At 42.0% G+C, this 15,080-nt stretch overlaps 1 protein-coding gene across 2 annotated transcripts in view; it reads left to right on the top strand.

Annotated features, from left to right (window-relative positions):
- Positions 1-2,302: 2,302 nt before the first annotated feature.
- sparta (spartin a) overlaps positions 2,303-15,080 on the top strand; it is a 34,683-nt gene continuing 21,905 nt past the window's right edge. Inside the window, exons 1-5 of one of the 2 annotated variants that reach the window (XM_063054343.1) lie at positions 2,303-2,632; positions 6,514-7,358; positions 10,222-10,419; positions 11,847-11,903; positions 12,683-12,812. In XM_063054343.1, the coding sequence (XP_062910413.1) occupies positions 6,516-7,358; positions 10,222-10,419; positions 11,847-11,903; positions 12,683-12,812 (1,228 nt within the window). In that variant the 5' untranslated portion in view covers positions 2,303-2,632; positions 6,514-6,515. The remainder of the gene's footprint in view (positions 2,633-6,513; positions 7,359-10,221; positions 10,420-11,846; positions 11,904-12,682; positions 12,813-15,080) is intronic. The other variant, XM_063054344.1, reaches the window with a different exon arrangement.

Below are 15,080 nucleotides of genomic sequence, written 5' to 3'. Positions count from 1 at the left end.
CGTAGATAGCATTTGAGCTGTGCCTGGCCTCACAGTTCTGGGTGTGGAGAGAGAGGGTAGAGCAGTGGGCTAAGCAAGCATCTTTGAGTTGCACCAGTGTTGAATGTCAGTGAGGAGCAGACGTTATTTCTGATCTGCACTGGCAGTGGTCTCCTGGTGAGGAAATCAGTTGCAGAGGGAGGTATAAAGGCCCAGGTTTTGGAGCTTCTTGATTGGAACTGAGAGTATGATGATGTTAAATGCTAAGTTGTAGTCAATAAACAGCAGCCTAACATAGGTATTACAATTGTCCTGGTGACCCAAGGCCGAGTGAAGAGCCAGTGAGATTGCATCCGCTGTAGACCCATTGTGGTAATAGGCAAATTGCAGCGGGTCCAGGTTCTTTCTCAAGCAGGAATTGATTCCAGCCATGGCCACCCTCTCAAAGCACTTAATCACAGTAGATGTAAGTACCACTGTGTGGTAGTTGTTGTGGAAGCTCACCTTGTTCTTCTTGAGCACTTGTATGATTGTAGCCCTTTTGAAGCAGGTGAGAATTTCTGATTGCAGCAGTGAGAGACAAGATGTCTTTGAACGCACCCGCAAGAGATTGGTCCATAGTCATTGGTACCAAGGACGGTGCCAATGCTGTCACCTGTCGTCTATTTCTTGACTAGTGATTTAATTTAGTAGATGCCAGTGTCTGAATTGGGGTTATTGTCTTGTTTGGCTCTTTGGTGATACATAATAGGTTATGAAAATATTATGCTCAACATTTTCTTAGGATTCTATTCATATCCCCCACACCATTCATATCTTGCTGGAGGATTGCATCTTTCAATCCCGGCATTTATAGCATCCAGAAAGATCAGCCCATCATCATTTGTTGCACACCAGGGTTTTTTCAGTATTGGGTTACAACTCCTTGGCTGCATCCACAGCTTTCAAGATTGGAGCGTATGCAATAATGACCATCACATGATGTTTCACTGCAAGAGTGAACCAAATAGTCATGGGATATTCAAGTATTCCATGCGGTGAGCTGCTGAAACTTCAGACAAGCACTCTCTTAGGAATAGTGCTCATCTCATGAAGATTCCTCTTCTTGTTTGCCCTTCCAGAGGAAGGTGTATGCATTGCCTGTCAAATGGGCTATCTCACCCATTTTATCTCACCTGGACAGTGATGACACTGTCATAGAGTTGTACAGAACAGACCCAGGCCCTTTGGTTAGCACATCAATGATAACCATTTTGCCCATCTGCAGTAATCCCATGTGCCTGAATTAGGACCTCATCCTCCTATAACTTGCGTATTTAAATGCCTGTCTAAATGCCTCTTAAATGTAATAATTGTATCAAGTTCCACCAGGATCACCTTAAAACCTCTAACTCATTTACTTAAAGCTATGTTCTCATGCTTTTGATACCCCTTTTATAGGAAAACCTCCAATTTTCAAGGATTTGTAAACAGAACATTGTTCAGGTGTGTTGCGAAGGGACTATCCTTGTGGGTCCAGGCATTCCATGTCCCAAACGTCATGTTATTTTTTTTTTAAATCAACGTGAGTACTGGCTGCACATCAGCCTCCACGAGGACTTGAGCAATGGGGGCCAGGCATTATAGACGAGGCTCTGCTGCATAGACATTATTGTGTAAGATGCCTGTCAACTGGTATCAACTCATATGTCAGTTCAGTCACAGGTGCTATTGCTTTCCACATCAAATGCACCCCCATCCACTCTTCCTCCTTTTGACCCCCAGTACTCTGCAACCTTGAGTCTTTTTCCAGTGTCCTCTGTATCCCTCCCATACTCCCTTGGACATCTTCCTTCTTTTTACATTCTGCTGCTTCCTGCACCTACTCACTTGCTCCCACAGATAGATTCCATTCTCTCCTTTCTTTCCCCTGGCATAGTTCTCACCCGAGTTGCAAACTTCTCTTGCCCACTCCAAACCATCCTTCGACTTCCCTGACACGTTGTCTGAGCAGCTGACTGGACCGTGGACTGGAAGGCACAATGCATATTGCTTATATTCTTACATGCCTATTGCTTATGTCATTATCACCCACAGACATGGCAGTTCTTCCAGGTCCCACTGTAACCACACTCTGCTTGATTGATGCCATTGTTATGTTTTGTATCTCTAAAACGTGAAGCTAAGTGAAAGCAAAAGATGGGAGCGCGGAGATAATGTGTTGTTTCGTTTATAAGCGAGGCGCGCACGTATGACGTGTGGCGTGATTAAATGAATTACTTAAACGAACAAGAATACTTAATCAAACGGTATATTTACAATACTACTTAAATATTAAATACAGAGCAGTCATCATATTGCAAGACCATGCACCGGCGTCATGAAGCGACCCAGCAAGGCGCCGGCTCCACTCCGCTCCCCTCCCGCGGTGAGGTTTACGGGGGCGGCCCGGTGGTGAGGTCCGGATGTGACCGGCCCGCTCCGCCTACGACACTGAACCCAATCATTTTGAGTGGCAACTGAAATCCAGGAGGTTTGGCCCTGACTAAGCGGAATCACTGCGCTGCATGTAAATAAACACGGTGTCGGGGCCCCGACGGAAAATATCCGCGTGTTTCAGTTCCCGACCTAATTGAACCCGGTTCACGGGGTAGGGAGAAATTCCAAAAGTCCAGTAAGTAAGCTTGGTTTCGATTGTTACTGTAAAGTGCTGTGGGACTTGTTCTCGAACATGTCCTGGCTTAATGCGACGAGTGGCTATACTGCCTGTCAGTTTGTGGCAGATCTTTAAGTCAAATCCACAGGCTGACTTTAATTCCACGACTTTTGATCATTATATATTTACCTTTTGCTCTCGGTAAAAGAAATTCCAACTTTCTCGGCCCTCTTTTCAAAATGGTAAAGCTTAAGGCCTTCACTCGCGAAGGGCTTGGTTTTAATGTTTTTCAGTTTTATCCCGGGTTCTCGCTTTCCTTTCATCATAGGAAAAGATTTGCATAGAGCCTGTTGAAATGTCTGTAAATTCCAGCCACAATAGTGTAGTAAGGCTTGTTGAAGAAGCAACACACGCAAAATGTTGAAGGAACATCCAGTCAGATGCGTACAGCAATTCATTCTCCCCCCGCCCGCAGTTAAAGCATGGAATAATCTTACTCGTAACACAGTCACACAACCAAACCCAATTAAATTTAAGGCAGCTTTTGTTCTTCAAAAATCTCCTCCTTAAGCTCACCCTCCGCCACCTCCAGTTTAAATCCCATGTGGAATATTTTGGAGGATCAAGAACCAAGAACTCATTGGACCAGGCAGCATCTATGGACATTTTGGCTCGAAACGTCGACTGTACATTTTTCCATAGATGCTGCCTGGCTTGTTGAGTCCCTCCATCATTTTATGTGTATTGCTCGGATTTCCAGCATTTGCAGATATTCTCTTGTTTTAGGCACGATGAAGAAGTTGGCAGATAATTAAACTCATTCAGTTAGTTAACAGAAAGTAAGTTTCAGTGAACAGGAGAACAACAATGGATTAGTGTTTGGTCAGAAAAGTGCCAACTTCCTGTCCTATTTCCTCATCTTCCCAAAAGGCTAACAAAATTCAGCATGTTGGTGGTGACTCTTATAGATGCACCACAGAGAGCATCCTATCTGGATGAATCACAGTTTGGTGTGGCAACATCACTGCCCAAGATCACCAGAAATTGTAGATAGATGTCAATACAACCTGGTACATCATGAAAATCTCTATTAATTCCATCTACATGTCCTGCTGCCTCGAGAAAGCAGCTAACATAGTCAAGGACTCCTCATGTCAGTCACTCTCTTCCCCCTCCTGTTGAAGATTTTTTTAAAAACCTGACAACATGAACCACCAGACAAGCTTCTATCCCACTGTTAGCAGTCTTTTGAATGGACCTCTTATCTGCTAAAGGTTGAACTCTTGAGATACCCAATCTACTTAATTATGGCCCTTGTACTTTTTGTCTTTCTGCATTGCCTTTTGGTTGCTTCTCTGTTGCTGTAATGCTATGTTGTAATGTTCTGTTTATATCTCAGTGCATACAGTATGATGAGATATCAATAAAATCCAGGCCAGGGAAGTGTGAGGGGAAGGAATATACAGTAACTATCAGCATATCGAGTGTGTCAAGGAATTTGGGAGTACGCATCCAGAGATTTTAGAAATGGAAGGATAAGTCAGTAAGGTGGTTTTAAGATGTGAGATGTTTTTATTCATTTCCTGAGACGTCCAATATAAGATCAGGTGCACTATGTTGGAACTGAGTTTGAGAGTAGTTAGAGCGCAGGTGATAGAGACAGAAACTCTCATCACATCTAAACAAAACTTGAATGTGTTCTTGAGTGAAGACTGACAGGGCAATGTTGACAGTCATTTCAAGAGGACTAGAACGAGGATATAATGTGAGGGACTTTATAAAGCACTGGTGAGGCCTTACTTGAGTACTGTGAACAGGCAACACACATCAAAGTTGCTGGTGAACGCAGCAGGCCAGGCAGCATCTATAGGAAGAGGCGCAGTCGACGTTTCAGGCCGAGACCCTTCGTCAGGACTAACTGAAGGAAGAGTGAGTAAGGGATTTGAAAGCTGGAGGGGGAGGGGGAGATGCAAAATGATAGGAGAAGACAGGAGGGGGAGGGATGGAGCCGAGAGCTGGACAGGTGATAGGCAGAAGGGGATACGAGAGGATCATGGGACAGGAGGTCCGGGAAGAAAGACGGGGGGGGGGGTGACCCAGAGGATCGGCAAGAGGTATATTCAGAGGGATAGAGGGAGAAAAAGGAGAGTGAGAGAAAGAATGTGTGCATAAAAAAGAGTAACAGATGGGGTACGAGGGGGAGGTGGGGCCTAGCGGAAGTTAGAGAAGTCAATATTCATGCCATCAGGTTGGAGGCTACCCATACGGAATATAAGGTGTTGTTCCTCCAACCTGAGTGTGGCTTCATCTTTACAGTAGAGGAGGCCGTGGATAGACATGTCAGAATGGGAATGGGATGTGGAATTAAAATGTGTGGCCACTGGGAGATCCTGCTTTCTCACCCCCCCCCCCCGTCTTTCTTCCCGGACCTCCTGTCCCATGATCCTCTCGTATCCCCTTCTGCCTATCACCTGTCCAGCTCTCGGCTCCATCCCTCCCCCTCCTGTCTTCTCCTATCATTTTGGATCTCCCCCTCCCCCTCCAGCTTTCAAATCCCTTACTCACTCTTCCTTCAGTTAGTCCTGACGAAGGGTCTTGGCCTGAAACGTCGACTGCGCCTCTTCCTATAGATGCTGCCTGGCCTGCTGCGTTCACCAGCAACTTTGATGTGTGTTGCTTGAATTTCCAGCATCTGCAGAATTCCTGTTGTTTACTGTGAACAGGTTTGGTTTCTTTATCTTAGAAGGGTTTGCTGAAACTGGAAAGGGTTCAAAGGAGGCTGACAAAACTGATTCCGGGATTAAACAGCTCTTGTCATATGAAGAGTGTCTGATGGCTCTGGGCCAGTGTTCACTAGAATTCAGAACAATGAGGGGTGACCTCATTGAAACTTACTGAATGGTGAGAGTCCTGATAGTGTAGATGTGGAGAGGATGTTTCCTATGGTGGGGGAGTCTAATAGTAGAGGACACAGTCTCAGAATAGAGGGCTGTTCGAGGAATTTCTTTAGCCAGAAAGTGGTGAATCTGTGGAATTCTTTGCCACAGGCGGCTGTGGAGGCCAAGTCTTTATGTACATTTAAGGCAGAGGTTATTAGATTCTTGATTGGCCAGGGCATGAAGGGAGGAGATTGGGCTGAGGGGGAAATGGGATCAGCTGTGATGAAATGGCTGAGCAGACTCGATGGGTCAAATGGCCTAATTCTGCTCCTATATCTTATGCTCTATGGATTTTCATTGCCAAGGTTTGTGTTGTGCAGCAGAATCAGTTTATTAAAAGATTTTGATCTGGACACCAGATATAGAAAACAGGAGCCTAAGGAGGTCAAAAACAACTTTTGGTGACTTAATTAGCTGCTGGATCTCTCATCAGTTGTTTTCATGTTAGAAAAATCTTGTCCGAATCCAAACCAGGCTTACTATCAATGGCGCATGTCATGAAATTTGTTATTTTGTGGCAGCAGTACATTGCAATACTTAATAAAAAATACAAATCACAGGAAGACGTGTATGTGTGTGTGTGTGTGTATATATATATATATATATATATATATATATACACACACACACACACACACACACACACACACATATATATATACACATACACACACACACACAGAATTAAATTAAGTAGTGCAAAACAGAGCAAAAAAATAGAGGTGGTATAGGTGGGTTCATTGTCCATTCAGAAATCTGATAGCGGAGGGGGAGAAGCTGTTCCTGAAGTGTTGAGGAACCAATGTTGGTGGGGGGAGTGGATAATTTTCCAGGTTTTTAGGAGCAAATTTCAAGAACAACCATGGTGAATGAAAGAGCTGAGATGCAGTCATGAGTGTTTTGAATCAATTTCAGTTTTTCTTCCGTTTAATTAAATTTATCATATTTTAATTTTATTAGGTATGGAAAGTTGCAAACTTCCCACCAAAAACACACCTGAGAGTCTTAATCGTATCAAAGAAGAATATAAACAGGCATTTAAATTAATAAATAAAGGTCTTGCTGCAGATGAATCGGGTCAAAAAGAAGCCGCAAAGCAGTATTACAGACAAGGAAAAGGGCATTTACATAATGGGTTGCATATTCCAGCAAATAATCCTGAATGCATAGGTGCTGAGTGGGACGTGGCTCGTCAAATGCAAGATAAAATGAATGCAGCACTAAATAACATATGTACAAGACTGACTATTTTGGAGCTTGATGAAAATCCAGCAGCATCTAATCAGTTAAACCAGGCACCTGGAACTTCAGGGTCAAACTATCCAAAAGCAGAGTCAAGACTATATCCAGTTGTACCAACGCCTTGCGAAGAGAAATCTTCAAATCCACCACCTGTCTTCTGTCAGTCTTCTGCCATGGAGATGAACAGAACTGCAAATGGAAGCTCATCCTGTACAGCCCCTATTCTTTCATCACCAGATACTGTACCTGGATCCAATGAGCTGCCTCCTGTATACACACCTGAGGCTGTAGGCGGGCATATGACACTTTCCTATGGCACCGAATCTGGTGAGGTGGCCGTCGTAGGTGATGGTGTCTTTGGACAAAGTACACAGCCCCATTCTTTGGAACCACTCAGTATGGATGCAAGTGAACTTATTTTAATTGAACAAGGCGTACAAATTTTCTATGTAACACCTGATGGACAAGTGAGTGCACCCTCTTATCCTGGATTTCTTCGCATTGTGACATTTTCCGAGAACGGTACTGGTGCAGCACCGGGCAGACCGCCACCTTTTCTGCAGGTAAGAAGTCTTCAGATAATTGAGAAGATATTGTTTGTTAACTCTGTCGTCAGAATGCATAAAGTTTATTGATTTTATTGTACTTGAGTCCAGTTTCTTGATAATTATGAAAAGAAATTGGAAATAATAGGAGATGTACAAATAGCTCAGTTTTTAAAAGTATTTTTATATACTGTATGTTTAGAGTACAGCCTATAATTTTTGGATTTTTTTTTAATCATCTACCAAACCAGCTACTAGGAATTTGGTTTAAGTAAACTTATAATTAAATAACGATTTGGTAATAGCTTGAGAGAAATAGGTTAATAGTAACTTATTTATAGAGTACCTTTCATACAAACAATGTGGTTCTAAGTGCTTTACGATGGGATAAAACGCAAACCTGAAAGTAAAAGACAAAAAGATGTTAGTTAAAAACAAGGTTAAATAAATGGGTTTTGAGCTGGCGTTTAAAAGTGTCAACTGAGTCTGCATTCTTTATAGTTTTAGGGATTGAGTTCCACAGTTTAGGAGCATAGTTCAAAAAAGCTGATTTGCCAGTTACCTTTTGAGGGTTGGAACATAGAACTGTACAGCACATTATGGGGCCTTTAGCCCACTACATTCTGTGGATTAATATAAACCTACTCTATGACCAATCTGACTCTTCCCACCTAAACAGCCCATACCTTCCTTTTTTCTTAACTTCACGTGCCTTTCTTAGAGTCTCTTAAATGTCCCTGTTGTATCAGCCTCTACGACAACCCCTAGCAGTGTGTTCCAGGCACCTGCCACTTGTCACATATATTAAAAACAAAACCTACCTCTGGCATCTCCCTTAAACTTTTCTTCCATTTACCTTAAATGGATGTCCTCTGGTATTGGTCATTGCTGACGCCTGGGAAAGAGGTGCTGGCTGCCCACTCTGTCATAATCCTATACATTTCTATCAAAGTTGCCTCGCATCTTCCTTCACCCGAAAGAGAGAAGCCCTCTCTTACTCAATCTTTCCTCATAAGACATTTTCTCTATTCCAGGCAGCATCTTGGTAAATTTCCTTTGCACGTTTTCTAAAACTTTCACATCCTTCCTGTCATGAGGTGACCAGAACTGAAGACAATACTCCAAATGTGGTCTAACCAGAGTTTTATAGAGCTGCAACATTACCTTGTGGCTCTTGAACTCAATCCAACAACCAATCAAGACCAACACTATATGCCTTCTTATCTACCTCATCAACTCGAGGGACCTATGGACTTGGATCCCAAGAATCCTCTATTTCTCTACGTTAAGAATCCTGCTATTAACCTTATACCTTGCCTTCAAGTTTAATCTTCCAATGCAAATCTCTTCACTCTTTTCTGGATTGACCTCCATTTGCCATTTCTCTGCCCAGGGAATCTTCAAAGTTCAAAGTAAAATTTATTATCGGAGTACATACATGTCACCACATACAACCCTGAGATTCTTTTTCTGTGGGAATACTTAGCAAATCTATGGAATAGTAATTGTAAACTGTAAACGTTGGGAACTGTTAACTGTAAACAGACTGTGCAAATGCAGATATAAATAAATAACAATTAATAATAAGCATGAAATAATGTAACAGAGTCCTTAAGTGAGTGTAGTTATCACCTTTTGTTCAAGAGCCTGATGGTTGAGGGGTAGTAACTGATCGTGAACCTGGTCACGCGAGTCCTGAGGCACCTGTACATTCTATCTGAGGGCAGCAGTGAGAAGTGTATGGCCTGGGTGGTGAGGATCTTTGATGATGGATGCTGCTTTTCTGTGGCAATGTTTCATGTAGATGTGCTCAGTGTTCAGGAGGGTTTTACCCATGATGTACTGGACCTATTTCACTACCTTTTGTAGGATTTTCTGCTCAGAAGGCATCAGTGTTTCCAAACCAGGCTGTAATGCAGCTAGTCAGCACACTTTCCACCACACATCTGTAGAAATTTGCTGAAGTTTTCAGTGACATGCCGAACCTCTGCAGACTCTTGAAGAAGTAGAGGAGCTAGCGTGCTTTCTTCGCAATAATATTTATATGATGGGTCCAGGACAGGCGCTCTGAGATGTCCTGGAATCTTTTGCACTAAGGAACTGCCAATCAATATTAGGGATGTTGAGGCTACCCATGACTGCAATCCTGTTAATTTTGCATCCTTCCAAAAGCCTACATATTTGGTCCTGAGTGACACAGCTGCTTTGGGGAGCCCATAGAATACTCCCAGTAGAGTGGATTGCCCCTTTCCTGTTTCTGACTTCTACACACAGTGATTCAGTATATGATTCCTGAACAACATTCCCTGCTTTCTGCACATGTGATGTCCCTGATTAGTAATGCCATTCCCTACTCCCCCCATCTAATCACTAAGCCCCAGAACATCAGCAGCCAATCCTGCTGTTGTGACAACCAAATCTCTGTAATGGCCGCAGCATTGTAATTCCATGTACTGAACCATGTGCATAGTTAACTACCCTATTCCTAATATTTCTTGTATTGGTGACAATTGCTGACCTAGGTGTCAAATAGATCTGACTGCTGGTTTAAACTTGGTGTTACAAGGAAAAATAATAAATCTTACTTGGAGTAAAACCAAGATGTACTGGATTAAGCAAATCAAGCAGTTGTGAAAAGGAAGTTAATGCTCTATATCATTTTGATATATGTAATGCATACCTTTTTGAATTGAAGAGTTATATTAGATTTTTAAATAGTTGATTTAATTAATCAGATGTAATTGTGTTTCATTTTTGAAATGTAATATTGGTACCAGTAAAAATATTAGAATATTGTGTATTGTGTTATCAATACTGCAGAAAATCTATGTTCTTAGCAGCACAATTCTTTCTGTTTCCTTGTCTGGATTTTATTGTCTAGGTTTGTGATTGGGTATATCCACTGATACCCAATCAGTCTCCTGTGCTGCAGTGTAACAATGGAGTTTACATGTTTCCAGACATAATGTCACAAAATCCTGACGTCTTTGTTGGAGTAGTGTTATCCTCAGAGCTGCCATCTTCAGACCGCAAACTCTTTGAAGACTTGTTGAAACAAATGACTTGCTTGAAAGTTCAGGTAAGTTTCAAGGACTCAGACAAATTGTACGACCTATATAAATCTATGTGGACAAAATGCTGGAGGAACTCAGCAAGTCAGGCAGCATCTATGGAGGGGAGCTCTGATGTCCCTGTTTGACGTTTTGGGCTGAGATCCTTCATGAGGACATTATATAAATCTACTACTAGTATAACTTTAGTTCATTTTAAAATGTGCAAGCCTTTTAAAATATCCAATTGTTTTTAAGCATGTATTTACTGTTTCGGTTTGATGCTAAGATCAGTATTTATTGCCTTTGCCTAGTGGCTGCCTTGAACTGCTGCATTTTGCTTATGTCGAGGGTACTCCAATAGGACTATTGTAAAGGGAGTTCCAGGTTTTGACCCAGTGTTAAAACAGTGTTGCTATACTTCCACATGGGAGGAACTTGCAGATAACAGTATTCCCTAAAGGCTTCATCCTTCGAGGTGGTAGTCCTCAGGAGTTTGGGAGATGATATCAGACTAGCCCGAGTGAGGGCTATAGATAATGTACAGTGCAGTTACTGAGCACTGGTGGTAGAGGGAATAAATGTTTAGGATGATGAATTGGTTGCTTCAAGCAGGCTGCCGTGTACCAGGTGGAGACGAGCTTCTTGAGAGTATTCTGTCACATTCCTTGCTTGACTCCTTTGGTTAGTGGATGCAGCTTTGGCTTATCATGAGGCTAATCTCTTGATGCACACCCATTGGCTTTTGACCTGTACTACTACTACTTAAGCCCATTACCTCCTTTGTGGCATAGGCCACTGACTGCAGCTTGCTAGAGTCTTTCAAGTTGTCCCCAGGTGTAGTCAATCGTTGAAGATCCTTCCTCTCCCAGAAGAGGCTTTGTGGAGCTTCTTTTGGCATTTCTGCAGGATAGGTTCTTACAGGATGGGTTTGCTAGCCCCCATGCCCAGCCCCGCTCTTTTTGCATTTGGGCTCAGGACTGTCCATGGTGGAGTTGACCTGCACTCGTTGGCACAGTGTTTATGTGGCTGGCCCAGTTGAGTTCCTGATCTTTCCAATGTGATCTTCACAGTGGTAATGCCTTTGAATCTCAAGGGTAGGTGGCTAAACTCTTCTGTTGGCAGCAGTTATTGCTTGACACTTTAGTGGCACAAATGTTAATTGCCATTTCCCAAACAATGTCTGAATATTATCTGCTGCATGGCCAGGTGGGCTGTCTTTAGCGTTCCTGTGCGGAGATCTGCCATGAAGAATGGGGATGATCTTGAACCTCTTCCTCCAAATAACCATATACAGTGGTATGCAAAAGTTTGGGCACCCCTGGTCAAAATTTCTGTTACTGTGAATGGCTAAGCGAGTAAAAGATGAACTGATTTCCAAAAGGCGTAAAGTTAAAGATGACACATTTCTTTAATATTTTAAGCAAGAAAACTTTTTTATTTCCATCTTTTACAGTTTCAAAATAACAAAAAAGGAAAAGGGCCCGAAGCGAAAGTTTGGGCACCCTGCATGGTCAGTACTTAGTAACATCCCCTTTGGAAGTATCATAGCTTGTAAACGCTTTTGGTAGCCAGCTAAGAGTATTTCAATTCTTGTTTGGGGGATTTTTGCCCATTCTACCTTGCAAAGGGCTTCTAGTTCTGTGAGATTTTTAGACCATCTTGCATGCTTTTTGAGGTCTATCCACAGATCTTTGATGATCTTTAGGTCAGAGGACTGTGAGCGCCATGGCAAAACCTTCAGCTTGCGCCTCTTGAGGTAGTCCATTGTGGATTTTGAGGTGTGTTTAGGATCATTTTCCTGTTGTAGAAGCTATCCTCTTTTGATCTTCAGTTTTTTTTACAGACGGTGTGATGTTTGCTTCCAGAATTTGTTGATATTTAATTGAATTCATTCTTCCCTCTACCACTAAATGTTCCCCGTGCCACTGGCTGCAACGCAAGCCCAAAGCATGATTGATCCACCCCCGTGCTTAACAGTTGGAGAGGTGTTCTTTTCATGAATTCTGCACCCTTTTTGCTCCAAACATACCTTTGCTCATTGCAGCCAAAAAGTTCTATTCAAAAGGTTCAAAGGAACGTCTAAACAAGCCTGATGCATTTTGGAAACAAGTCCTGTGGATTGATCAAGTTAAAATAGAACTTTTTGGTTAAAATAGAACTTTTAGTTAATTGAGCTTTTGTGTAGAGGTAGAGTAACACTTTTTTTTTGGAAAAGAGATGATTACCGAGCTTTTTATCTTGTTTTGTAGCATGAAATAACTTGTATTTTACTAGATTATGTCTGTTTAGGATCCTGAAGCTTCAGCTAATGACATTAATTTGAGTGAAACTGTGCTGATGAATCATGAAATACAATCAAGTAACCAGGAGCATGTTCTGCCAGAGTGGAGTGAAAAAGTAGCACGTGGAATTTTAACGGGTAAGCAGTTCATGTGCACAAGAAACAGAACTATGTTAGCTTTTATAAGCATGTATGCAAGTCAAGTACTTGATTAAGTAGTGGTTCACTTTTTAGGTTTGAATAGAAACAGAAGCTTAGTAATCAAGCAGCATCTGTATTGAGAATAAGTTGACATTTTACTTTGAAGACCCTATGTGGGAGAAAAAAACAAATTTGCTCATATTTCCAGCATAGGTAGTTTTTTGATTTTATTTTTCAGTCTTGTTTAAAAGTTGTAATGCTATTTACCTATCTCAATTAAAAGTTTATGACGACTGCTTTTCTTCGATGTCCCAAACCATATACATTCTAAAAGCACAATTTTTGTCCACAGTTTTATATGGAGTAGCAGTATTTGTCAATCGTGTGATGAAAGATTATTTTTCCATCTTAGAGAAGTGTGCACTCAGTGACCACTTTAGTAGGTACACCTACTCATTACTGCAAATATCTATTCGGCCAATTGTATGGTAGTAACTCAATGTATAAAAGAATGCAGACACGGTCGAAAGGTTCACTTGTAGTTCAGACCAAAAATCAGAATGGGGAAGAAATGTGTTCTTAGTGACTTTGACCGTGGAATGATTGTTGATGGCAGACAGGGTGTTTGACTGTTTCAGAAACTGCCTTCGGGAGTCGGTCTCAGCCTGAAACATTGACTGTGTATTCACTTCCATACATGTTGCCAAACCTGCTGAGTTGCAGATGGTAGCAATGTGAAATAATATGGAAACAAACATGAGAAGTTAACTCCTTTACAGTCATAATCAGTGAGCAATATACTGTGGATACAGACCCTCGGCCCAATGAGTATGTGCTGACCATGTTGCCCACCTAGCTAGTCCTAATTTTTTATGTTTGGCTCGTATCCCTCTAAGCCCCACCACTCCATGTACCTATCCAAAAGCTTCTTGAATATTGTTTTTAAATATTGTACTTGCCTCAATCATCACCTCTGGCAGCTTGTTTCATATACTCACCATCATCTTCATGAAGAAATTGTTCCTTGGGCCCTTTTCAGATCTTTTCCCACTCACCCTGAAAATGTGCTTGTTGGTTTGGACTTCACCATAGGAAAAATTCTGTTATCAACCACCTTATTTACGTGTTTCATAATTTTAAAAAATTCTATAAGGTCACTCCCCATTCTCCTATGTTCTAAGAAATAAAGACCTGGCTTGGCCAACTTCTCCCTATAACTCAGGCCTCTAGTCCTGGCAACATTCTCAAGTCTCTTTTGCACTCTTTTCAGTTGAATTGCATCTTTCTGATAGTAGGTTGACCAAAACTTGGCACAGTACTAAGTGTAGCCTCATCAGTGACATGTACAACAATAAAACTCCTGTCGTCAGTGCTCCGAAGGACAGTGTGCGTAAATGCCTTTTCACTATCCTCTCTGTCTGTGACGCTGCTTGTAACAATCTGTGCAATAGTACTTCCAGGTCCCTCTGTACCGTTACATTCCTTAGTCCCATACCATTCTTAGTATAAGCCCCACTCTGGCTTGTCTTACCAAAACCATCACCTCATACTTAGCTGTATTGAAATCCATTTGCCACCCCTTGGTTCACTAGCTTGTAGTCTATGATAACCTTCTTCACTATCAACAGCACCTCCTAATTTTTTGCTATCTGCAAATTTACTGATCAAGCCTTATGCCTTTGCATCCCAATCATTTACATAAATAAAGAATAACAATGTCCCAACACCAACCTCCATTCCAATAAACAATCTTCAACCACCATCCTTTGTTTCTTATCTTGGAGCCAATTTTCAATCTGCCTAACTAGCTGTTTCTGGATTCCATGGGACTGAACCTTCCAGACCAGCTTACCATGTTGGATCTTGTCAAAGGCCTTGCTAAAATCCAAAAGGACAACCTCTGCAGCCCCACCATCATGTACCTCTTTGGTTACCTCTTCGTAAAACTCTCCAAGGTTTGTCAAACACGACTTCCTATGCACAAAGCATGCTGATTCCTCCTTATCAAACTCTGTCTGTCCAAATATTGGTGGATTCTGTCCCTCCGAATTTCCTCCAGTTACTTCCCCACTACTGATATCGGGTTGACAGGCCTGTAGTTCCCTGGCTTGTCCTTGCTACTGTTATTACTCAAGTTGTTCTGTTATGTCTCCCCTCTCACTGTGAAAAGGGGATTTTCTCTCTTTCCCTCATTTGGGGGAGGGGGAGAGAGAGAGAGAGCCTGTGATATGTCGAATTACTGGGTGAACGAGTAGTCTTTGGGGT

This window comes from Mobula hypostoma, chromosome 7, assembly GCF_963921235.1.
Source record: "Mobula hypostoma chromosome 7, sMobHyp1.1, whole genome shotgun sequence".
Classification (NCBI taxonomy): Eukaryota; Metazoa; Chordata; class Chondrichthyes; order Myliobatiformes; family Myliobatidae; genus Mobula; species Mobula hypostoma.
The sequence above is the reverse complement of the archived record's forward strand: the minus strand, read 5'-3'. Positions and strand labels throughout refer to the sequence as shown.